Raw genomic sequence first — 23,565 nt, forward strand, 5'->3', positions numbered from 1 at the left:
GGTCTGCAGCTCGGGTGTTAGGATGCATTGTGGTTCCTGCCCCCTAGTGGCTGCATGGGGTGCAGCCTCCTGTAGAGCTGAGCCTTGGCCAGGTCGGCAGACAGGCTCTTGGCCATGCGATCGGTGGTTCTCTTCATGCTGCGGGCCGTCTCAATAGCCCGGTCCAGGGTCCTGTTCATCTCCTCCTCCTGGAGAACAGCGTGGCAAAACTCTCAGTGAAGCTGACCACGTTCAAAAACAGATGTTCTCAAAACTCAGGCATTACATTTTCAAAGGCTTCCACAGCACTGATCATCCATGAAAACTACTTTACACACTCCATTCCATTCTTGGCATTTCACATGTATTTATATTAATTATAATATGGTCATCCTTCCTAATGTGCTGAGCAAGTTACTTGACTCTAACACCCTTTAAACCAATTTAAAACATGGTATCAGTTTAAAACAAATGACGAGAAAATCAGGTGATTTATTGAACAAATGAAGAAGGCGGAGTTTGGAGACGCAATGTTTTCACGTTACACCACAAATATTCCCCCGCATGTAAAGGTGAAGATATTCTCCTGAGTTGCTTGTGAATGGACGATGCGTCTCACCTTGCTCCCTCTGCGTCTGCTCGCCCTGCTGCTGGTCTTGGGCGGGGCTAAGACGGGGGACAGTGTCCGCTGGAAGTACACATTGCTGGGTAGGAGTGCCGTGTCTGACTGGGTGGAACGCTTCCACTGGTGGGGCACGGACTGAGGGGGAGGCTCCCTCACTTTATAGCTGTCGGTGTGAGGATAGGTAGGTTGGCGAGAAACAGTGAGAGATGGCGAAAGAATCAGCCAAATTGACTGGAACCATCTAATATTAGTGGCTCTATCAGGGAAACTGCTGATGAACATCTTCTGAGTTAGGGGTGGGGGAAATGCCATTACCTTGCAGGCAGGCTGCAGGAGGAGCCATAGTTGACTTGGAGGAGGGGCTTCTGGAGAGGTGGAGAAGAGAACAGAGACCATCTCTCCTTGGAGGACACACTCTCCACGTCCCGCGCTGACACTGGACACACAAGGAGCACTACAGTATGAGCGCCAACCAGTGTTGGGCAAGTTACTTTCAAAATGTAATATACTACATATGACTAGTTACTTTCATTTGAAAGTAATACGTTACTTTACAATATTACTGTCTGTGTAGAGTAACTTGTTACTTATTACACTACTTTTGCATTACTTTTACCAAAACAACAGCAGCAGCAGAATGACATCCTCCTCGCCCCGGAACCATCCCAAAAAATAATTTAAACCGCCTTGAAGTCAGTGTAAACAATCCAAAATTCTAAATGTTAATCTTTTCTTTGTTATTGTCATCTGTAGTGGTTATTTGCATAAAAACACACAGTTTGATTAGGAAATTATTGCATCTTTTTTAAATATGTGCTTTGATTTAATCAAATGTAACTCAATTAAATAACTTGAGTTACTTGACAAAGTAACTGGTATAATATTACTGAAATCCTATAAGTAATAAGTTATATTACTGAGTTACTGCTAAAAGTAATATATTACATGTAATATGTTACTTTTGTAATGAGTTACCGCCAACACACAATGCTGCCCTGCCATTTTGTTTTTGAAGTACTGTACAAGCCCCAGGCCAGCAGTTCAGTCTCACTTCTGCCAAGAAGACATGACATGCTTACATTGCTATGGCAGCATAGCACCTAACTGTTGGCAGAGAGAGGAGGAAGGCTGGGATTGTTTGTTGATGATGATGATGATGTCACAATGTTGAATGTTGACGATGATGATCTGCACGCCTGAAGCTCTGTATTGACACCTTGCATTGGTGACTGACTGGTGGTGACTGTTGTTTGGTCTGCCTGTTCATCTTATGCTTTTTCATGTAATGTTGTTTTTTTTATTTTTAGCTGGAAACCAATTTGTCTATTGGGGACAGACAGAGGTGAAAGTTGAAACGTGACCTTCATCAATCACAATCAAACCAAAATGTTGTAGCTGCGTTGCCATGTTGCAAACATCTACTGAGAGAGACAGTTGCTGACTGTGTGGTCTGTGGGAGGCACTGCTGGAAGACACCTTATCCCTTTCTTTAAAGTGGACTTGGTCAAACCAGAGGTTTTCACTGAGCAGATTTCCTCTGACCACAATCAGATCCACACTGACTGTTTCTGCGCTTTGAAAATGCACCAATTTCATGACTTCAGTAATAATAATATACAGTATATTGAGGATGAGGGTAGTGTGACAGATAACTGACTGACCTCTGCTGGAGTGCTGTTTGTCCCGAGGTGTCCGTGGCACCGGCACCTCCGATCCAGAGCAGAGTTTGATGCTGCCTCTGCTGCCCCCTACAGGTGCACTGTGGAACTGCGGCATGACCGCATGATCGTCACTATCTGTGCCTGCGAGCAAATTATCAAAACCATAAGGGATGATGGAAGAAATGTCTGGTCTCACACACACACACACACACACACACACACACACACACACACACACACACACACACACACACACACACACACACACACACACAAGTAGACAGACAGACAGACAAAGGTAGAGACACACTCAGAGGCAGATGGGGACATATACAGACTTGCATGTTCGTGTATGTTGGTGTTGCACCTTTGCTCTTGCTGGGGTCCATGTCTGAAGAGATCCAGTCCTCTATCTTCACCAGACTGGAGCTGGGCTCGCTCCCATTCTGTATCTCCAACCTGCTCCCGGGTGGCTTCCGCACACTACAGGTTAGAATAATTAGGGTTATACTGATATTTTGCGCTGAGAATGAGCGTCTTTAAATTTGACAAGTATTCAGTGTTCCCCTGATCATTTTATTTTTGCCAAGGTGGAAAGCCCCTACACCAGCGCTTAGACACCAAAAGAAAGAAGAAGAAAAAAACATAATTAAATGAATAAATACAATGTGCAAACTAAGAAGATTAAATATCATTCTAGGTTTCACCAGACTATTGTTATGTAGCTGTAGTTAGATGGAACCTCCACCATATTGGATGACATGTCTGGCTGTTATCCAATATTTAATAAAAGACTAATGATCCATCCATCTATGCATCCCAGCCAGGACCACCAGGACCCGATCGATCACTACCTGTTGCAGGGTGATTTGTGGTGAGTTCTGGCTCTGGTTTTAGCCCTGCGGTCCTGACGCTCCTGTCTGTACTTGGAGGTGAGGTAGTCCATCCTCTGGGCTAGATGAGGCAGCTGGACTAGACCGTCCTCCAGGTCCTTCTTCAGCCTGGACACCTCTGACTGCAGGGCCTGGATCGCCTCACTGGACCGCATGCATGAACACAGCGAGAGAGACGGAGATGTTCACTGACATTTATACGTACAGTAAGTAGGGGAATACAATATTTAAAAGATTGTCGTTTCGTTTGGGTGAAACAGACAATTTTATATTTCAATTTTCACCACTTATGGACAAATCAGTGAGCAGGCAACCACCAACTCTGGTTGCTTCTCAGTAGTGATTTTACTCGCTAACCTTTGTTTACTTCCATATTTCAGTGAAAAAAACACATATTGAATTGAATATTTTATATACTGTTTAAGCATAAAGTAAAAATCTACCAAAGCAAAACATTACACTAAGAATACTTAGAGCTACCAGTGTGTTGTACACTGACCTATTACAAGAGCAGGAGTACAGATGACCGTCTCTCTGCGCTGTATCCATGGCGATGCTGAGGACGGGTTCGGACAGGTGTTGATGAAGCTGGGTAGCGGTCAGGTCGGGGTCCGATTCTGTTGCGCCAGCGGTAGAAAAGTACACTTTCGATCACTTCAGTCATAACCGGATGAAACAAAAAATGGCATTATGATTGCAGGCGCTCCCTCACCCTGCAGCCTGACCGGCGGCTCCTTGGTGGTGCTCTCCACCCAGCGCTCCAGCGCAGCACCTGCAGCACAGGACTGTGTGTGGTCAGACGGGTGGGGGCCTGCACCACAGCGCTGTGTGTGGACAGATGGGTGGGGGCTGGCCCTCTGCTGGCCTGTCAGGGTAACAGAGTGTATCGTTGTCTGCAGGTTGGAGCAGGAGCCCTCGCTGTCGGAGTCGCTTAACCCATCGTTCTGGAGCTGCACACTGGAGATGGGGAAAATTAAACCTCAGTGATGTATAACGCGTTACCGATTGTCCGATACCAAGACAATCCTGTGTGACGCAATATAACACGATACAATATGATTTATTATGAGTCACTGTGGGTCAGTTCAGGATTAGCAGGGTACTTTGAGGATAAACACAGAAAGGCAACTTAGACAGTATAACAGTGAATAGTTACTACATGAACTCACGTATTTGCTTAAATACTGATGTGTGTGTCGAGCAATAATTCTGCAGCTGCTTTCACTTTTATTGTTGTTAGGTTTGATGGTTTTTGTACCTTTCCGTGAGCAGTTTTGCTTGATTCAAGTAAGCGCTCCCAAATCCACTGTCTGTCTCTGGGCTCACAAACCTCTGCAAAAACAGCACAACACCAATTAGAGTGGAGCCACCTGTACAGTCTACACACTAAATGCTGCTGCATAACGAAGATCCAATTACAAGAGACTGAGGGGGTCCAATTAGGAAAAATAGATTATAGTGCAAAATGCGACCTCAATATTTTTAACATAACTTCCACCATAGGCCATAGATAGACAAACCAGCTTTTAGTAGCCACTGAGCTGTGATATGGAGGAGCTGTTGAGGGCAGTATCTGAGAGGCTTTGGGAGGAACTGACCTGTGATATGGAGGAGCTGTTGAGGGCAGTATCTGAGAGGCTTTGGGAGGAGGAGGAGAATTCCACAGCCAAACTCACATTAGCCCCCAGATCACATTCACTCTCCAGGGTCAGCGCACTGTCCTCCTCGGTGCCAAAGCTGCAGCAACAACAACAACAAAGCAGACATGTGGAAAACAGTTAGATGCAGAGGCGTCTTTCCGTCCAATGAGGATCAAGAGTTAGAGAAGGGTTAGGGTTTTGTTTGAAGAAGTTGTATTTTAACATGACATGAGAAGCATTGACGAAGCTCAATCCTCTTGGTAGATCCCTCCTATTACTACATTGCAACACACGTACAAAGTAGCTCACTTACACTGTGGCAGGATTACAAACCGGATTACTTGTATAATTATAAGCCATGCATTATTTAATAGCAATCCAGCATAGAGAAACCAGAACAAACAGTGGGTCATGGTTAGCTATTCTATACGATGCTATGTACCCTCCAACATCACAACACACAGACCTTTCGGGCGTCCGCTGGCTGAGTCTCAAAGACGAGTCTGTTCCACTCAGATATGCTGAGATGTTCTCACGGCCGATCCCCTCTGAGGCGATGGAGCTCCCATCTTCTTCCGCGCTGTCCTCATCCTCATCCTCGGCGGGCAAGATGACCCGGCCCTCCACATAGCCTTGTGAGCTCCTGGAGAGGGACGGAGAGGAACAGTAAAAACAGCCTGTTCCCTCCTCTGCCCTGTGGAACCTAACACCACCACTGTGCCCTGAAACACTATCCACCCCACAGGAAGGCCGAGAACGTGTCGCTATTTGAGCACAAGCAAACACACACACACAAATAAACATCAACATCAACAGCCAGATACAGTTACAACAATGGCGTATTCACTGCGTTTTATTTGTGCAAACGTCAGACTCAGGGCAGGTGTAGGTCCAGATTATTCACAGTTATAATACATATAGCAGTTCAATTCATATTTCTGTACAGAATAAACATCAGTACCTATAAGCCTATAAACAGAAGTGTTTCACTGCTTATACAGTATTTGTATAATCCAAAACATCAGAACCTAATGGCCCATATTACAAGAATATAAGACATGACTGAACCAGCTCTAAAATATGAGACCATCCTTGGGAAATTAATTCAGAGCCTTAAACTAGAGCTGCAACAATTAATCGATCGACAGAAAAATAATCAACAACTATTTTGACAATCGATTAATCGTTTAGAGTAATTTTTTAAGAAAAAAAGGTAAAAATTCTCTGATTCAAGCTTCTTAAATGTGAATATTTTCTGGTTTCTTTACTCCTCTACGACAGTAAACTAAATATCTTTGGGTTGTGGACAAAACAAGACTTTAGAGGATCGACATTTTATAGACCAAACAACTAATCGATTAATCGACAAAGTAATGGTTAATTAAAATAATCGTTAGTTGCAGCCCTACCTTAAACTACTTAATGCAGCCAAACTGTACCGTGCAGTGAAAAAAGAAGCTTCATAGGATTTGTTTTTCATGTAAGTACCGTGGATGGCGGCTTCTACGTCCACTGTTATCCAGGAGGGAGTCGATGGTCCTGAGCTCATTGCTTTGCTCTAGTCCTCCATCATCATGAACCTCACTGGCCTCTTCCTCCTCTTCCTCGTCCCCTCTCCCCATCTCAGTGGAAAGTCCTGCACTTGGGCCCTGCAACACGAGACCCAGTCAGGTCGCTTGCGGTCAGTATAATCTTACACACACTCGCACGCACTTAGCATCTCTTCCAGAAGGGCACAGATTAAAAAAAAAATAAGGTTCCGCTCTTCTACACAGAGCAGTGTGAGGAGGACTAAAGGCTCATTTATACTCCATTTTCATACGAAAATAATTGCGCCCCTTTTCAAACGGTGTAATCGTCACTGCCCACATACTTTCCATGAGTCTTTCACGTTGGTATCATGTTAAGCAATACGTCCACCAGTGGGCAGTAGAGAGCCAAATGTGTGAGTGTAAGCTTTCAGAGGACGGACAGAAAGACGCACGAAATGAACGCAGAGTACGGACAGAAGTCTCTGTCCGTCTGTTGAAGTTGAAGCCATAAATGTAAAGAGAAATGGATTTCAGACAGTGGAGTGAGTCATTGAGGGAGTTGGGGAGTGGGGCGGGGTTGCATGTTGTAGTGATTAGAGGAGAGGGAGAGACAGTATGAGAGGGAGACAAGAGTGAGTGAGAGAGTGAGTGAGTGAATGGGTGGGTGAGTTACCTCGTGCTGGGATGGTGGAGGTGAGGGGGTGGACGTCACACTGGGTGACTCTGGTGTGGACGTGGTGGGAGTGGAGGATGAGTGGGGTGGGGAGAGTTGCTCACACACGTTCCTGTCTATCATCTCCTTTATGTCCTCCAGGTGCATCCCTATCCTGAATATGTCTCCCTCCACCAGCCTACACGCACGCGCACACATGGACGGATGCGTAAATGTACGCGCGTGTATACGACGACACATGCATAACTCGTACGATGGCGTTAGGCACAATATGGGCTCTGACCTGTCGGGGTCATACGTCCCCGTGTTCCTGGACAGGCCCATGTAGTTCTGCATCTCCAAAGCTCTGTGCTCTTCCTTCTTACTGATGTATCTCCTCTCCAGCTGGTCCTGAGCCTCCATCATGCTCCTCAACATCTGATTGCAGAACACATTTTTTGCAAACACACACGCCCACTAGTAAGAACATTTCTCCTCAATACTACAATGCACTGGGGAGGTATATTATACAACCCAGATGTTCTGTATCGCCATATCTAAGAGCGTTGCGTATAGGAAATACACAGTGCTTACCATTTGCTGTTCTGCAGTGCTGACTGACATACTGCTCACACTCAGTTTGAATTCTTCCACCTGATAAGATGATGTTGACATAATGGTTTTAGATGTATGTTCATTTAATTGTAGCTTCATCATATTTTGTCACATTGATATGACCTTCGGCATGAACTGGCTGATGATGTCTGTTAGCTCAGCAGTGATCCTTTCTCCATCGCTGGGATCCTGCTCGTCAAGCTGGCTGCAGGAGGAAGCTGTGTTCAGCTCCTTAGTGCTGCTCTGGGGGGCTGGTTCCTCTAAGAACCTCCCTAAAGTCCAAAGACATGCAGGTCAAGGGAGGTGAAGGCTCTAAATTGCCCATAGAGGTGAGTGTGTTTGTGTGGTATTGTATGATGTGGAACATATTGTAGTATATGACATAGTATGTGAAGTATGTATGTACTGTATGGTGTACTAGTAAACAATGTATATGTAAGTATGTATATGACCTAGTACAGGATGTATATATGTACTGTATACAGTGTACTGTATGTATGGTATATGATGGTATGTAAAGGCCTTTGAGACTTGACTGTGTTAAAGGGCTATATGTAACCTTCAGGTGAACGATTAAGCCCTCCGCTGGCGCGTCGGGCTCAATCCACCTGTCGGTCATTATTTCCCCCGTAATCACCGCCTCAATATACATTATCCCGCTTAGAACACGGCCTACAACTAAATCATTCAATAATCTGACAAAAATAATTATTCAAATAGATTTTTTAATAGCGTTTTCAACGACAAAGCGGTTTCATTCGTAATTGGCACACAAGACACCACAGCTGCAACTGGTTGGCCTAATTAGTAGTGTCTTGCTGACAAAAAGCTCTTATCAACTGATTAATCCAGGTGTGGCAGAGTAGCGGTCGGTTGTCGAGAAATAATGACCGGTGAATATTGTTGATTGACCAATCAGAATCGAGTATTCAAGAGAGCCGTGTTCTAAAAATAAATAAACAAGACTAGACTAGACTAGACTGAAAACTTGAGAAATTGCGACATGACAATAATGTGAATGCTGCTAATCTCTGTCTTGTGAATGATTTATTAAAAACTGCACATAATGCCATAACTGATGACTTTCCAATGGGAAAAATGTTAGCATAATGAAAAGTGATTTTGTATAATAATAATAATTACAGGAAAACCGTTTTTCTGACATTTTTGAAAGATGTTATAAAACACACATAAAATGATGTCAGCTGGTTTAGTGTGTCATCTTCTTCCATGTGAAGTGCTGCAAAAGCAAAGATGCTTGTGTAACTAGACGTGTGTCATGTGACCTCGTGTGTCTCCATGGAAACCGGATGCAGTTGAATGGGTAATTTGTTGTTAGCAAAGTGACGTGTGGAGCTGTCATAAGATCAGATGTCAGACATAGAGACGTACCTGAAGGAGGAGAGGGAGGAACCAACGATCCAAAATGGCTCCCCTCAACCAAGTTATCCTGATGATCATCACAGTCGAAATCAAGAAGCAGTTCTGATGGGGCCTGAGTCTGTTAAAACGAGATTCATAACAATAAAGAAATAAAAACAAAACAAAACAAATACATTAGTTAATTAATACATTTGTAATTTGGCCAGCCAATTAGTTGGTTTACGTCAGCAAATCGAGAAACAACTTCTTACTTACTTTGGATCCTAGTCTCATCTGATCAATAAGGTTCTCTGCTTCAGCATATTTGGTTAGCAATTTATCATATTCAGCCTAGGAGGAGGATAATGAATGAGAAAACATTCAAATAAAGCAAGAATGTCCACATGACTTTGTTGCTATGCTGGGAAATGCAAGCAAATGAAACCACTGAGATTGAATGAGACTACTGAGATGTTATAATCACACTGTAAAGAGCAAATCTTCCAAGTGTGTCACCTGTAGATGATGCACCAGTGCTGGGGCCGTCTGCTCGTCCTTGTCTTTGAAGACATAGGGCTTCTCTGGCGGCTGGACCGAATCCTCCAGTACTCTGCCGATCACCTCTAGAATGCCTGGAGAAGACTGGGCTCTGTGCATGGGCATGGTGCTGGGGGACTGAGCAACAGGCCTGTCTGGAGGACCACTAGGAGATTTAGGGATTTTGACCTTGGAGGCCACCTTGGAGAAGTCAGGGAGGGGGTAGTGGACTTGGCCCTGGCCGTACTTCATCTCGCTGAAGGACCTGGTACGCACCAGTGAGCCTGTCTGAGCCTGAGCATCCTCTTTGGCCTCTTCCTGCTCCAGTAAGTCTAGAGCAGTGCTTTCCCCACTGTCCTGCTTAGAGTCTGTACTCTTAGAGTTTGATGGAACGCTGTCAGTAGCGGTGGAAATGACACTATTCAATTTTGTTTCAGCTTCCTCTTCCAGACTGGCAGATATTTCTGAAGCGGTGTTACTCTTTTCGTCAGCCCTGCTCCCATATTCCTGACTCTGATTATTCTCACTGTCACCAGCGTGGCTCCCAGTGGTCCTACTACTACCGTTCCTAGGCATTTCTGTGCTGCCGAGTCTTGGAGCCGAGCTTGCTAGAGTGTCATCCATGCTCTCCAGGAGCGACACCTCCGGCAGGGTCTCTGCTTCGATCAGCCTGCCTGAGCACAGCAGCTCTTCCTGGGAGAAGTGTCGCAGCAACACCTGGCGAATGTCTGGCTGTCTGGCTTCATCAACAGGGCTTTTGCATAGAGGGGCTCCCTCACTTGGATTGGAGGCATGAACAAAGCTGTCTTGTTTAGTGTGGACTTCCTCTAGAGACCTAGACGCTGGTTTCATAGCGTTACTGTCTACAGAAGACAAATCTTCTATGATATTATTATCTCCGTCTACTGTTGTTAATGTAGGGCCTTCAGGGCTTCCACGAGGAGTTTCCTCTCCATCAGAGGCCATGTTCCCCTCAGAGCCGGCTATGTGGTTAAAGTAGCGGTTACCTAGTTCGCCATCATAGGGCAGGTCTTCTTGGTCCTCATCGCCGGTGTCTTGCCCTGGGTCCTCCTGGGTTAGGGGCGGCTCCTCCTGCACGGTGTTTGGTCTCTGAGCAGACACGCGCACCGTGCTGCTCTTGGTCTTGCCCTCCACCACCCTCTCACCACTCGGACTGCCGACACTGCTGCAGTCCGAGGATGTGACCTCCAAGTCTGACAGCTCTGCGCTCCCTGAAAAAGACAAGTGTCACGTAGATGCCTTTAAACATTCTATAGCTTGACTTTGTCATTTGCCACCCCGGCCTGCCATCACCCCTAATAACTGATGAAAACACTGTACATTGTGTAAATGTCAACCGTAAACGGTGAAGAGTATAACATTACAGAGAGCAAGTCAGTCAAACAGCCGACTTAAAAACCCTAAATGTTCAACAGACAACAAATAGGAATGGCGACGACAGTTAGGACTTAGTTACCACTGAGATGGATGCTGGGCTCAGAGGAAGCGGACTCTGCCTGGGAGAGATGCACAGCAAAAGAACTGTCCAGATCGCTGAGGTGGAGGCTTTCATCCTCACTCAGGTCCACAAAGATGCTCTGCTGGATGCACCTTTCCCACAGCACCGCAGACGACCGGTCCCTCTCCACAACATCCTCGTCCGATTCCTCCGGATCTCCCTCCATGGACACTTTCTCTCCGACAGGCGATACGAGTGGAGGAGGCTCGTCGTCAGGCCCGTCTCGGCCTGTGCAGGAGGATGGAGCACCTGTTCATTCCTTAGCAACGCAGGCTGCTGAGCAGACAACACCGGATCAAAATGTGCAAATGCCGTCAATTATTCAACAATTTATGCGTTGTGTCTGTGAGCGAAGGTTTGGGTGGTGTGAGCGTGGTACGTGTTTGTTTGAATGTGTGTCGGGTATCGAGGACACAGCTGGCGTGTGAGTGTGTGTGCCTATGTGCAACTAGCACATGTGAGTGCATTGTGAAAGCAGATTAACTAGTTCTTCAGCATGACTAGAAAGTGAGACTGCTATGCAGACCATGACATGACCGATGGAATTTCAAAACAATTTCTGTACTGCCATAGCTCAATTCTGAAACTATTTGTAGACATAGGCCTAGATAACATTAAAAAAAAAAAAAATTAACAGCTGAATGTCCAATGACATAAGGTGTTGTTGTTGGTAACTTACTTTGTGTAAATTAATCGGTTGATCAGTGATCCCACATCAGGTTTGCACTACTTGACATCTTCAGAGGAGTGATCCATAGCCTATAGCTCTTGCTCCTGACATCATCTTGGAATTACAGTACATTGCTTCTCGCTGTTACGCTACAGTACATGTTTTCACGGACAGGCTTCTTAGTTTCTGTGGCCTCATCAATAATGTAAACATGCAGTGCTGAACGTATGGTGTCGGACTGACAGCGTGCAGGCGGAGCCTGGTTGCCTGGTAACTCCGAGGAAGCCTCCCGCGAGACTGCTGGAAAGTTAGCTAGCTAGCAAGTAGTAGCCCCTGTGAATCAACTTCATACCCTGCTGCAGTGAAAGTCTTTTCGGGTGATGCCTTTGACTCAGACCAGTTAGATGATTTGGTTTCTGCAACATCAAAGAGGTGAACTGTCTCAACTGTCTGTCACACGGGCATGTAAATCCCAAGCGCTAAGGTTACATCCATTACCTGGAAATAAAGTTACTTACTGCAACTGAAAAAAGTTTCGAAATTTCAAACAAGGTAAAGTTAGCCGCTCTTTTGCTAACCGAGACTACACTGACTGACTGACAGCTGAGCTGAATGAGCTAACCTCGCGTCACGAGCCTAATGCAGGGCATGGTCTTCCTCCCTAAGACCCGCCCCCCAATCCTTTGTCTCCCATAGAAAGAAGGTTTTACATTGTGTTTCATTTTATTTTGTAGCTACATTAGCTAGATAATGCGTAACACATTTATTTGCGTTACTATGACGCCCCATTTTCAGAGCACAATTTTTTTTTTGAGCCGTTCCCGGCGTTTCCGCCGGAACACGAAGTGTGTTTCCGCCGGAAAACCGTGGTGCTACGCTTTTGTCCCATGTTTTGTCCCCAGACCCGCCCAGACTCGTCACTCTCTTCATTCAAATCTTATTGGTTTAATGGTCCAATGACAGTTATTTGGGCGTGGATATCTTTGAATGTAGTCCTCTGATTGGCTGCTTGGCTGAAAACAGTACAGCCGCAGGGTTTCTTGTTACTCATCGAAGTTTAAGAAGTTTCACAATAATATATTGTGGAAAAGTGTAGGGAAAATGTAGTGTTATGCTTGTTATAATAGTTTATATCTATACTTAACCACCAGCGGCCCGTTTTTGGAAATATTCGTATTCTGCCAGAAAGAAAAGAAAAGGGAAGATAATCCACCATTGTTCGAACTGGATCGTCTAACGTAAGTTTAATAGCAGCTAACAAGCTAACTAGCTATCACCCATGGCCATGCTAACGGCAGTTTGGTGTAATAGACCAATGACCATTGACTGAGAAAACTACAGTAAAGTCTTAACGTCTTGTTTTCAAGTCAGTCAAGCAACCTACGAGTACAATCTGACTACGAGTATGAACTGATTAAACATACTAACGTTAGAGAGACCGAGACAGCGATGTGTCCTGGCTGTGACAGACGACTAACCATATGATTCATCACATTGAGTTCGGATAAGTAAACGTTCAAGTCAGACGTTAACGTTAGTAGTACTTAACTATATGTAAGGGCACAACAATAGGATTCAATTATGTGTGGCTGAAAAGTAACGTTAATTTCTCTTGGATGTTCATGATGAAGCAAGTGTTGAACTTGCAACACCGATTCCTAATCAGATTCATGATTGTGATCCTCCCCTGCAGGCTTCTCAGATTTCCTGCCCCTATAGTGAATTACCGGTAAGTAACTACCAGTTATTTGTTGTTGTCTGTCTTTTGTTTTGGTGCTGGGTTTGCTGGTGCAATGCTGAGTGCTGTTGCTGTTCTCATGTTTTGATTGGGCTCTAAGAGGTTGTGGTCATTTCGGTGCATCAATGGGCTGTAGTAGGCACAAAGAAAATAGATCACATCTACCGTGTGTTTATGATGGCATCATGTCCTGTTTGTGACTGAAAGAGTCAGAGAACATCTCCTGTGAAGCTGTCATTAAAAGACAACCTCTGACTTGTTTCCTTTGACGTGCCCTTATAGTCATGGATGACATATCCCTTTTACACACATGCACACTGTGGCTTTGTGAGCTCTGTCTCAGAAACACACCCATTTGGCAACAATACTGGAAAAGGCTGCACCAAACACTGGCAGTCGTTGATTGCTGATTATAAACATATGCAGGGATATGTACTGTACTGCACTGTCTCCCAAAGCCCCGGGCTTTACTCTGGATCATGCCTATTCACATTCACCCACTGCAGTAGCAGGAATAACAGGCTGAGCAAAACGACGGTTTAGTCCTCGTGATTTTTTTCTTCAGGCAGATTGATTCATCAAACACACGTAGAATATCAGAGCTTTGTCTATGTCGGTAGTACAGGACATGGATTATTGCGGAATACAACACTCAGTGGAAATGTACCATCTCAGCAAAGTGTGTCATATTCTGTACTAGTCATCCGGGTGTGATCAGCACTTTAGTTACTGCTGGTTTAGCTCTTGACTTATATATAGGCCATGCAAAAGTGACACAACAGAGATATGTATGCAGAAGCACACAGACATATTGAATTGAAAACTTTATTTCAGACACTCCCACAGGGAGGTCCATAGCACATAGACACATACATAGCATACAGATAAAAATAAAAAATAAAATACAAATATAAACAGCCTAATATAAACATGAGCGCCAGTGGCTCCTCAGTCTAGAGGAGTACCTAACAGAGCTACGTCCTGGGTTGGCTATGACATTAATGATGTCATTATCAGAGGCATCATATGTATGGTATGCATATAAACACACATGAACGCGCGTGCACGAACGCGCGCACACACACACACACACACACACACACACACACACACACACACACACACACACACACACACATACACATTGGTGTATCATCTAGTAATCTCTGAAGTGTAAAAGGTCCCTTAAACGCAAAATGTCTATGCGTCAGCTCAATTTTGCCAGCCTTATAGAGAGGCAAAAGTGAACGTCACTTTCATGCTTCAGCACTGTACCAGAGGTTTTCTTCCGCAATTTATTTCCCCATAGACATTTCGTAAAATGCGTATAAAAATAGTTTTACTTGGTCAAACCCAACGGTTCAGCTATATTTAGAATCGGGAGAGACCATGGAACATTTCACTCAGACCAAAACAAAAAAAAACATCAGAAACATTTGGTCAGAGTGAAATGTTATGCAATCTCTCCTGTTTCTCCTGTTTATGATCTTGGTTTTACCTTTTGATAATACATGTAGATCAGGTAGATATAATACATGTAGATGGTGGTCTTAATCTGAAGTCTGTGCTGTGAATACAGGCACTGGTTAGTTGTTGGGTATGTAGGTAGGTAGGTAGGTAGAACTAGGCCTGCATTCATAAAGTATCTGACACCATTTTGACTGGTAACTATTTTTAGAAGCTTGATAATAATAATTACAGGCTCGTCTTTGTGGTGATGATCGTCTTAGCTGGTCATGCTCTCTGTAATGTGGACATTGAAAAGACCTTTGCAGCTAAACAGTATCTCATCATAGCTGGCTAATATGTTGTTGATGATTGAAAGTGCTAAGCAAAATGGGGAGACTATGAGTATGTAATTGTATGTGGGTAAATTCACAATGCCTATCTATATAAGCATTGTTTTGGCTGCAACGTTCCTGTATGCCTCGACTAAGATGCCCTAAAAGTCTATTAGAAAAATTAAATCTCAATTTTAAAAGTTTTTATGAACATGTAAATGAGAATAGCAGGCGTATGCTTATTTATTACCTCCACATTTTAGCTGTTATTTTGATGAAAGAATCTGCCCAGTTTGCACATTTGTGCTCTGCTCCACTTCCTACTTTGTGTGTGTGGACTGGAGGGGAGGGAGAGGACTGGAGGGGAGGGAGAGGACTGGAGGGGAGGGAGAGGACTGGAGGGGAGGGAGAGGCTCGGGGGGCCTCAACTTGGGGGACAAGTGTGTGGGTGTGGTTAGAATGACCTCATGTGGGGAATGATGCAATGGTTGGCTCTGGTGCTCTTTCCTTGGTCTATCCTATCTGATCCATGTAGCTTGCGTATCATTGTCCCTTTCCTCTGGTGGAAATTACAGGCACACTGCGACTTCCTCTAATTCCTGTTTTTTTTTTTTTTTTTTTGCAAGTGATGTCTGGACTATTTCACCCCTTTGTTTTAATTTGGTGACCTTCTTCTTCATGAATCAGCAGCAAGTTATCGGTTATTGGTTGTTTTCTTTGCCTACCCATGATTTGCATTTGCAGCACACTCTGGATGGAAGCGATCTCTCCCATCGTGCGTCTCTGCTTGCTCGGGCTACATCATCTCACGGCATTTGTATAGCTGGCTCACACCCTGTAGTGTAAACAGAGCTCATACACACACGCACACACACACACACACACACACATGCACACACACACACACACACACACACACACACACATACACACACACACACACACACACACACACACACACACACATACACACACACGCACCTACACACCTCCCAAGTTCTGGTTGAATCGAGTGCCTCCCTCAGAGTGACAGCTCGTGTGTGTGTGTGTGTGATTGACCCCATTCATCCTCTCTCACCCCACCCTCTCACTTCCTGCTTGTGCTGTGCGCCGCCGCTGCTGTTTGGTTGCTGTTGCCATGGCAACGTGTGGCCAGAACGAGGGGTTCACGTTCAGCATCTTGTGTTCTCTTCACAGAGGGCCGGCTGAGGAGAGATCGCAGCAGGGGGCAAAAACATACAGTAAACGAACGCAGCAAGCCTCTGAACGCAGCCCTACGGAGTGACGCGCAAGACTCTGCTGCAGCTGTCTTTCACTCATGGGGTTGTCTCCCTCCCGTCCACATTCAGCAGAGGGACAATCTCAAACTTGACCAGCGGGGTGACGTTTTAGTTCGGTGCTCCTCTTGCCCACATCGCTTCAGCCAAAGACCCCCCTTCCCCCATTTTTTTTAATCTTACAAACTGTTGTTTTTAAACACTTTTTTTTCTGGACATAAATTGGGAGTTTCCCTCATATTATGCTCTTCAATGGACACCAGTGGTTCAATGGGCAGCTTTGGGAAAGAGGAGCAGTCGTATCATGTCCGCTACAGGTAGGCATCATCTCTCCCATCTCTTCTTCTTCACTCAAGTATGGAGAAGATAGCATGGCTCTCTGTGTCCCACTTTTCCCTCTGTTTTTCCTTAGAATGAAATGATGATTAGATGATGGTTAAAAACTCTCTTCTATTTTCTATTATCTATTATTTTTCTATTATCTTCTATTTTTATGCTTGTTACATAAGATGAGGTACGTTACCTTTGCATTTTGTGTAGCCTAGTTTGTGAAATAATGGCATTATTATTATGAGTATTATGGAGTTGAAACTTTGAAGCTTAAAGGGTGGCTTTACCAGTAATCAACACACTTTGTATCGTATATATCATCTGGGTATTATAAGCAGATGGGCAGTGTTTTGCCTTCTTAAATTGAGCAGATCAAAGTGGTTGGAGGAGGTTGCTTTTCACAGCGCTGCCTGCCTGCCTGCCTGCCTGCCTGCCTCTGCGTTTGTTTGCCTAAAGGCAGGTTGAGTGAAGGCATCCTCCAGCTGTCCCTCCTCACTAGGCCATGTAAAGAGCACTGGCAGCAGGTGTGACCTGCCAAACACAGGGAGGGAGACCTGCTCCAGGACCAGCCAGCATCAATATTTCACAAGCCCCCTGAAACATTCATCAGGGCTGCTTTACTTTCTTTTGTTTTATTGACACAGCAGGTCTATCTTACTTTTTTAGGGATCATGGAGCGTACATCTGCTCGGTCCAGCTAGCAGGACAACTCTATTCTGAAGGAGTCCATTAGACTCAGATGACACTGACCACTTGTGTTGTGTCTGACATGTCTATTAATAAAGCTCCTTATCATCGGCCAGCTCAGTAATCTGTAATCACGCACGCTGCTACTCTAATCGTCAGGTGACCAGGTCAGAACAAAGAGTTTAAGAGAAAGACAAGCAGATTATCTGTGAAAATGCTGATTCAGGAGGTTCCTTGCTGCCCATGTGGTTGGGTTTAATACCCATGGCAATAGCACAGGCTTCACCTTGAAATGGTTTTTACCGTGTGGCGCAAAATGTCCGTGTAATGTCAATGACCAGTGCTTTTTGTTACTGGGAAGGAGCGTTACATGTGTATGTTTTGACCTTTGTATTTAGATTTGATTGAACAGCCAACAAGATGCTCATCTTAAGTTTCATTATAGAATCAGTAGGGATGTCACAATATATCGTCCCACGATATATCGCGATATCAAAACGTGACAATACGTATCGTTGAGACGAAATCTCATATCGCGAGAAAAAGAAGCTGAACATGGTGGCACTGATCTGCATCTGATTGCATGCTCGCTCTCCTTTTCATTGCTTTGTTTGAACAGACGAGGGACGTTACAGACAGGTAGGATGAAAATGGTGAAATTACTCAAATTAGCGTGGAGGATGCCCCCTCAACTTACAAATCGATCGTTTTTTTGTTTGTTAAAATATCGTATCGTTATTGTGAACCCAATATCGTGTATCGTATCGTATCGTGAACTGAGTGTATCGTGACACCCCTAAGAATCAGGTTTATTGCCAAGTTTTCACAAAACATGGAGGAAAAATAAGAAAATAAAAGTAAAAAACACAAGTACCACAAGTCAAGAAACATAAATAATACAGTCTGTGTGTGTGTGTGTGTGTGTGTGTGTGTGTGTGTGTGTGTGTGTGTGTGTGTGTGTGTGTGTGTGTGTGTGTGTGTATATATGTATATACAGTATGTAATGTATATATGTATATATATATATATATATATATATATATATATATATATATATATATATATATAATAGTCATTGTGTTACTTATCAATGGAATTATAGCGAAAATACATGACCCACCTTTTGGCGGGGGACCCCCTGGTAAACCCCTCAAGGACCCCCATTTGAGAAGCACTGCTCTAGTCTGTAGATGCCTCTGTTCCTCCATGTGCTGCTGCTGGTGTTGTTGTTGTTGTTGTAAAACAGGAAAAGCCAGCAGCAGTATTTAAACTAAAGCTAGAGTGGTGTAGTGTTGTGTGTGTTGCTACTTTGTAGTAAACAAAAAGTGGTTTTAGAGCCGATTTAAGACCTTTACCAATTATTCAGAACATCATTTTTGGCCAAATCTTAGGCTAACTGAATGAAGGAACAAGCTAACGTGTTGGGACTGTTCTCATGATATTTCTGTGTCATTTCAGTAACACACACACCATACATAATGTACACTGTTGTGTGTAGCCTATTGCGTTGTGTGAAGCAAGCAGCCCAGCTTAGCCTATGCTTTAGTGCGCCTCTTTTCTTCCAGAGCTTCCAGACCACACACTGCGTGGGCACAGGAGGAAACGCTTGCAGTAAACACGTTGAATAGACTTTGTGTGAAGCTAATCTCATCCACAACATAATAGTGGCTTCAGGGTGGTTTGCTCAAAACTCAAAGAGTTGTAGCACTGTAGACTGTAGCACTTTTAGCTGTGCACACATTCACCGCTTAAGCTGCTATTAATCCATGTGCCATCATGGTGGAGACTCCGCTGGCCTGACCTCGGCACACTGCAGCCTAACCTCATTTCCAACACCGCCCATGAGGCTTAGCTCATGCATTTTTTTGGTATTGAAACAAGCCGGACATGTTTGTAATAAAAATGGCAGTGTTGAACATTAGTCGTGTATAAAATGTCTACCCAGTCTTTGCGTCTCCGGAGTGCACAGCCCAGCCAGTCACTTTAGCGTCTTGGCCGTGCCCAAAGGATGCGAGACCTCGCGTGATAAACAAACCCAGCTAAGTTGGGCCATTGTTCTCTGAAGGTGGAAGGAAGTGGCTTAAACAACCTTCCCTGATGAAAGCTCTCCTTAGAAAGAGCTTTGGTTCTTTGGTCGTGATAGGAGTCCAGTCAGTTGGCCGTAGGTTACAGCCAAAGACTTTTGGTTTTCCTTCAACTTCTTCAGCTCTGCTTCTTCTTGGTTTTATGCATTTTGGATTGTCGTTTTGGTTCTACTCAACTACTTAGTAGAAGCTGTGTTTTTTTTTTGTCGTCCTGAAGCTTAGCCAGTGCAAAACAGCAGAGCAGACCAAAAGCCGTGTTTGTGCTTCACACACTCGCGTGGACGTTTAGTTGCGTAACTAAACCGTGCGTTTCTGTGTGCTGCTGTAGGATGGAGGCGTCCTGCCTGGAGCTGGCCTTGGAAGGGGAGCGGCTCTGTAAGGTGGGCGACTACGGAGCCGGCCGCTCCTTCTTCGAGGCGGCCATCCAGGTGGGCACGGAGGACCTGCAGGTGCTGAGCGCCATCTACAGCCAGCTGGGCAATGCCTACTTCCACCTGCACGACTACGCCAAGGCCCTGGAGTTCCACCACCATGACCTCACCTTGACCAGGTAGAACTTCACAGATCTTTCCACTAACTCTGCTTAACAGGTTTGTGCACTTTCTTTATCCTACTCACTCACTATGTCTTACCGTACATCAGGACAGTTGGCGACCTGCTTGGAGAGGCCAAAGCCAGCGGGAACCTGGGAAACACGTTGAAGGTGCTGGGGAAGTTTGACGAGGCGGTGGTTTGCTGTCAGAGGCACTTGGATATAGCGAGAGACATCTGTGACAAGGTGAGGCAGCAGCCTATAGACGGTTTTCACCAGAGCGCAACCCCACAGCACTTCCTTTTTCTCAGCATTCGGCAAACTGCAGAAATATTCACTCGACATTGTTACTTTTGTTTTCGCCGCTCAGCTGTATAGACGGTTTTCACGGAATGGTCAGTCCTGCACTTGAATGTTTTTTTTTCTTTCATGTCCATAGCAAACACTGCAACAGGAAGTGAGCGGGGGTTCAATTTAGAATGTTTTTGTTGTCAAGTTAAAACCGTCTATACACAAGCACGTTAATAGGGCTGGTTATTGGTTCAAATTTCAAGAATCGATTCGATTCCGATTCACAAGGTTCCGAATCGATTAATCCCGATTCGATTCGATTCCGATTAGATTAATTTCAATATCGATTTGGTGATACTAAAGGAGTTTTTTTTTTGCTGTAACCTGAATTACATGACTGTCCAGTTATCTAACACAGGGGTTCCTAACCTTTTTTGCGCCAAGGACCGGTAGATACTGTACATGGGGGGGAAAAAGTTGCGGACCGGTTGTCAATTTTAATGGTTTTAGTTACACATATATTTACTCACCAGGTGGTGACAAAGGGTAAATAACAGCCTTTTCATCTGTCAATAAAGACACTTTCACAATTATGCACAGTGATTTGATTTCAGCCTATACAATTTCTGAAAGTAGATATTAATGATCAAACATTTCCATTCATGTAGCCTACAGTATTTATGTTTTTGTTTCAACTACAAACCTAAACATCAACTTGAAACTGTTTCAACTACCACACACAGCCTATAATAGTATAGCCTATGTTTATTTTATTTTTTATTTTTTTGCGTGGAGTTTCAGGACATTTGTTCATGTATGTTGTGTTAGATGGGACAGGCAGGGGGCGCTGTATAACTTCATGTATGTGTGTTAGATGGGACAGGCGCGGGCGCTCTATAACTTCGGGAACGTGTACCACGCCAAGGGCAAAAGTATCTGCTGGAGCGGCGCCGAGCCCGGGGATTTTCCAGAGGAGGTCATGACGTCACTGAGGAAGGCGGCTGAGTACTACGAGTAAGTCACTGTCAAGTCAAGTTGATTTGTATAGCCCTAATTCACAAGCATATGTCTCAGAGGACTTCACAGAGAATATGTCTAGCTAAATCTAGCTGACACAACGATAGCAATTAACAGTAGTAATAATGACAACATGATTGACCAATCATAATATAATCATAATATGATTGTGATAATTAATAATTATGATAGACACAGAGAGGGAGAAAGGGGGATGGAAATGTGGGGGAGGAGAGAGCAGCGAAAGGGAGGGGGTGGGGAGGGAACGGGAATGTGGGGGAGGAGAGGGAGGAGATGAGGGGGGGTGTGGGGGAGGAGGGAGGGAGCAGGGAAATGGGGGGGAGGAGAAAGCAGGGAAAGGGAGGAGGTGGGGAAGGAGCAGGGGAGGGAGGGAGGTGGGGAGGGAATGGGGAATTTTGTGGGAGGGGAGAGAGGGAAAGGGTGGAGATGGGGAGGGAGAGCGGGGGGATGTGGGGGAGGAGGGAGGGAGGGAGCAGGGAAATGGGGGGAGGAGAAAGCAGGGAAAGGGAGGAGATGTGGGGGGGGGAGGAGGGAGGTGCTGGGGGAGGAGGGAGGGAGGGAGCAGGGAAATGGGGGGGAGGAGAAAGCAGGGAAAGGGAGGGAACGGGGAATTTTGTGGGAGGGGAGACAGGGAAAGGGAGGAGGTGGGGTGGGAGAGCGGGGGGGATGTCGGTGTGTGTGTGGTGTTTCAATACACTAATAATAACATGCTTCACTGCTAACTATTCTACGCGGATATCAATGACAGAAACAAGTTGCTGTCTGACCAGTCAGTTTCATCTGGATTTTGCAGGGCCAACTTGGCTATAGTGAAGGATCTGGGGGACCGGGCTGCACAGGGCCGAACCTACGGCAACCTGGGCAACACTCACTACCTGTTGGGCAACTTTCGCAACGCTGTGGCTTCACATGAACAGGTGCCGTTTTTAACCCTGAAAAGCCTCCCCTTATCAAAATACCTATTTCAGTCTAAATTATTTATTTTTCTATTTCAGTCTATTTCAGACTAAAGAGAGAAACGAGAGAAATGCTGAAATGTATGTTGTGTTTTTATTTCCGTCCTCAGCGCCTGCTCATAGCCAAGGAGTTTGGCGACCGCTCGGCGGAGAGGCGGGCTTACTGCAACCTGGGCAACGCCTATATATTCCTGGGGGAATTTGAAGTGGCGGCTGAGCATTACAAGTGAGCTAAACACATGTGGCCCCCGGGCACACGGGCCCCCGGGCCCCAGCATCCATCCTGTTCATGACGTGTGCCAGCTCCAGCTCACAGGCCAGCTCACACCACAACAGAGGAGTCTGGAGTCTGTCGGCAGTGTCTAACTAAAGCCAGTTTCACAGGGCTTAGTTTGGTCAGACATGGCAACCACATCACTTCTCCAATCAAAAATCAAAAACCACATTACAGTGTCAAGAAGGCCAACTGATAGAGACAATGCAGTAGGGCTGTCACTTTTTCCCCAAAATAAAATTCGAACGAACTTTAATTGCCCAATATTCGTTCGAATATATTCGAAGTTTTTTGATTAATTAAAAAAAAAAAAAAATTTTTTTTTTTTTTTTTTCCAGTCCAGCAGCCTCTTGCACCAGCTGAACGTAAGTTCTGTCTTAAGTTAGGGTGTAAAGTCCACACTAACTGCTACGTTCAAACTAGTTAGTTTGACACTAAAGTTGTGTCTTTGTTTGGTTGCACCACGGAGACGTAAGGTACATCTTAACTAGTAGACCCTAAAGTCCATACTAACCAAAATAGTGTCGCAGACAATGACGTGTACAGTATCTGTGACCAATCAGTGAAAAGCACGGTGGAAACGGTGTTTATTTACGGTTGTTTAAGTGGAGTGAAAACAGGACATGTTGCCCACCGCAAATTAGTGCTTTCATATTTCATCAACACTAATCAAATGAGAACGTTATTGAGTAACGTTCGTTTAGGTTCATATTACTGTTAACGTTTATCTGTGAGCTCTTCATCAGTATTGTAGGCTATACCACCATCCTGCCTCACTAAATTGTTGCGGTTATTTTAATTTGTATGCAGTGCTGCAGCTTGTGGGAAACAAAAGCGTGAGTCATAAATATCAACGGGTGTAATTTATCACGGAGAGCGCGTTGCGGACGCA

The 23,565-nt window shown here is 44.9% G+C and overlaps 2 protein-coding genes across 4 annotated transcripts in view; one reads left to right on the plus strand and one right to left on the minus strand.

Moving 5' to 3' along the window:
* Window positions 1-16,383, minus strand: LOC310797381 (uncharacterized protein; the record flags this gene model as incomplete). Its single annotated transcript, XM_083659750.1, has 20 exons — window positions 1-188; window positions 599-767; window positions 920-1,040; window positions 2,266-2,406; window positions 2,633-2,748; window positions 3,120-3,302; window positions 3,658-3,775; window positions 3,871-4,115; window positions 4,417-4,490; window positions 4,757-4,895; window positions 5,265-5,441; window positions 6,287-6,447; window positions 7,004-7,181; window positions 7,287-7,420; window positions 7,577-7,636; window positions 7,721-7,869; window positions 9,232-9,310; window positions 9,476-10,728; window positions 10,974-11,243; window positions 16,296-16,383. The coding sequence occupies 20 exons, from the start codon at window positions 16,381-16,383 to the stop codon at window positions 18-20; spliced, it is 4,026 nt and encodes a 1,341-aa protein (XP_083515876.1). The 3' UTR covers window positions 1-17.
* The window catches only part of gpsm2 (G protein signaling modulator 2), a 16,577-nt gene continuing 5,772 nt past the window's right edge, over window positions 12,761-23,565 (plus strand). For 2 of the 3 annotated variants that reach the window (XM_083659221.1, XM_083659222.1), the window contains exons 1-8: window positions 12,761-12,923; window positions 13,379-13,414; window positions 16,402-16,798; window positions 19,911-20,132; window positions 20,225-20,360; window positions 21,280-21,419; window positions 22,237-22,360; window positions 22,510-22,625. In XM_083659221.1, the coding sequence (XP_083515347.1) occupies window positions 16,734-16,798; window positions 19,911-20,132; window positions 20,225-20,360; window positions 21,280-21,419; window positions 22,237-22,360; window positions 22,510-22,625 (803 nt within the window). In that variant the 5' untranslated portion in view covers window positions 12,761-12,923; window positions 13,379-13,414; window positions 16,402-16,733. The remainder of the gene's footprint in view (window positions 12,924-13,378; window positions 13,415-16,401; window positions 16,799-19,910; window positions 20,133-20,224; window positions 20,361-21,279; window positions 21,420-22,236; window positions 22,361-22,509; window positions 22,626-23,565) is intronic. The other variant, XM_083659223.1, reaches the window with a different exon arrangement.

Source organism: Poromitra crassiceps (assembly GCF_964638095.1).
Source record: "Poromitra crassiceps genome assembly, chromosome: 23".
Lineage (NCBI taxonomy): Eukaryota > Metazoa > Chordata > Actinopteri > Beryciformes > Melamphaidae > Poromitra > Poromitra crassiceps.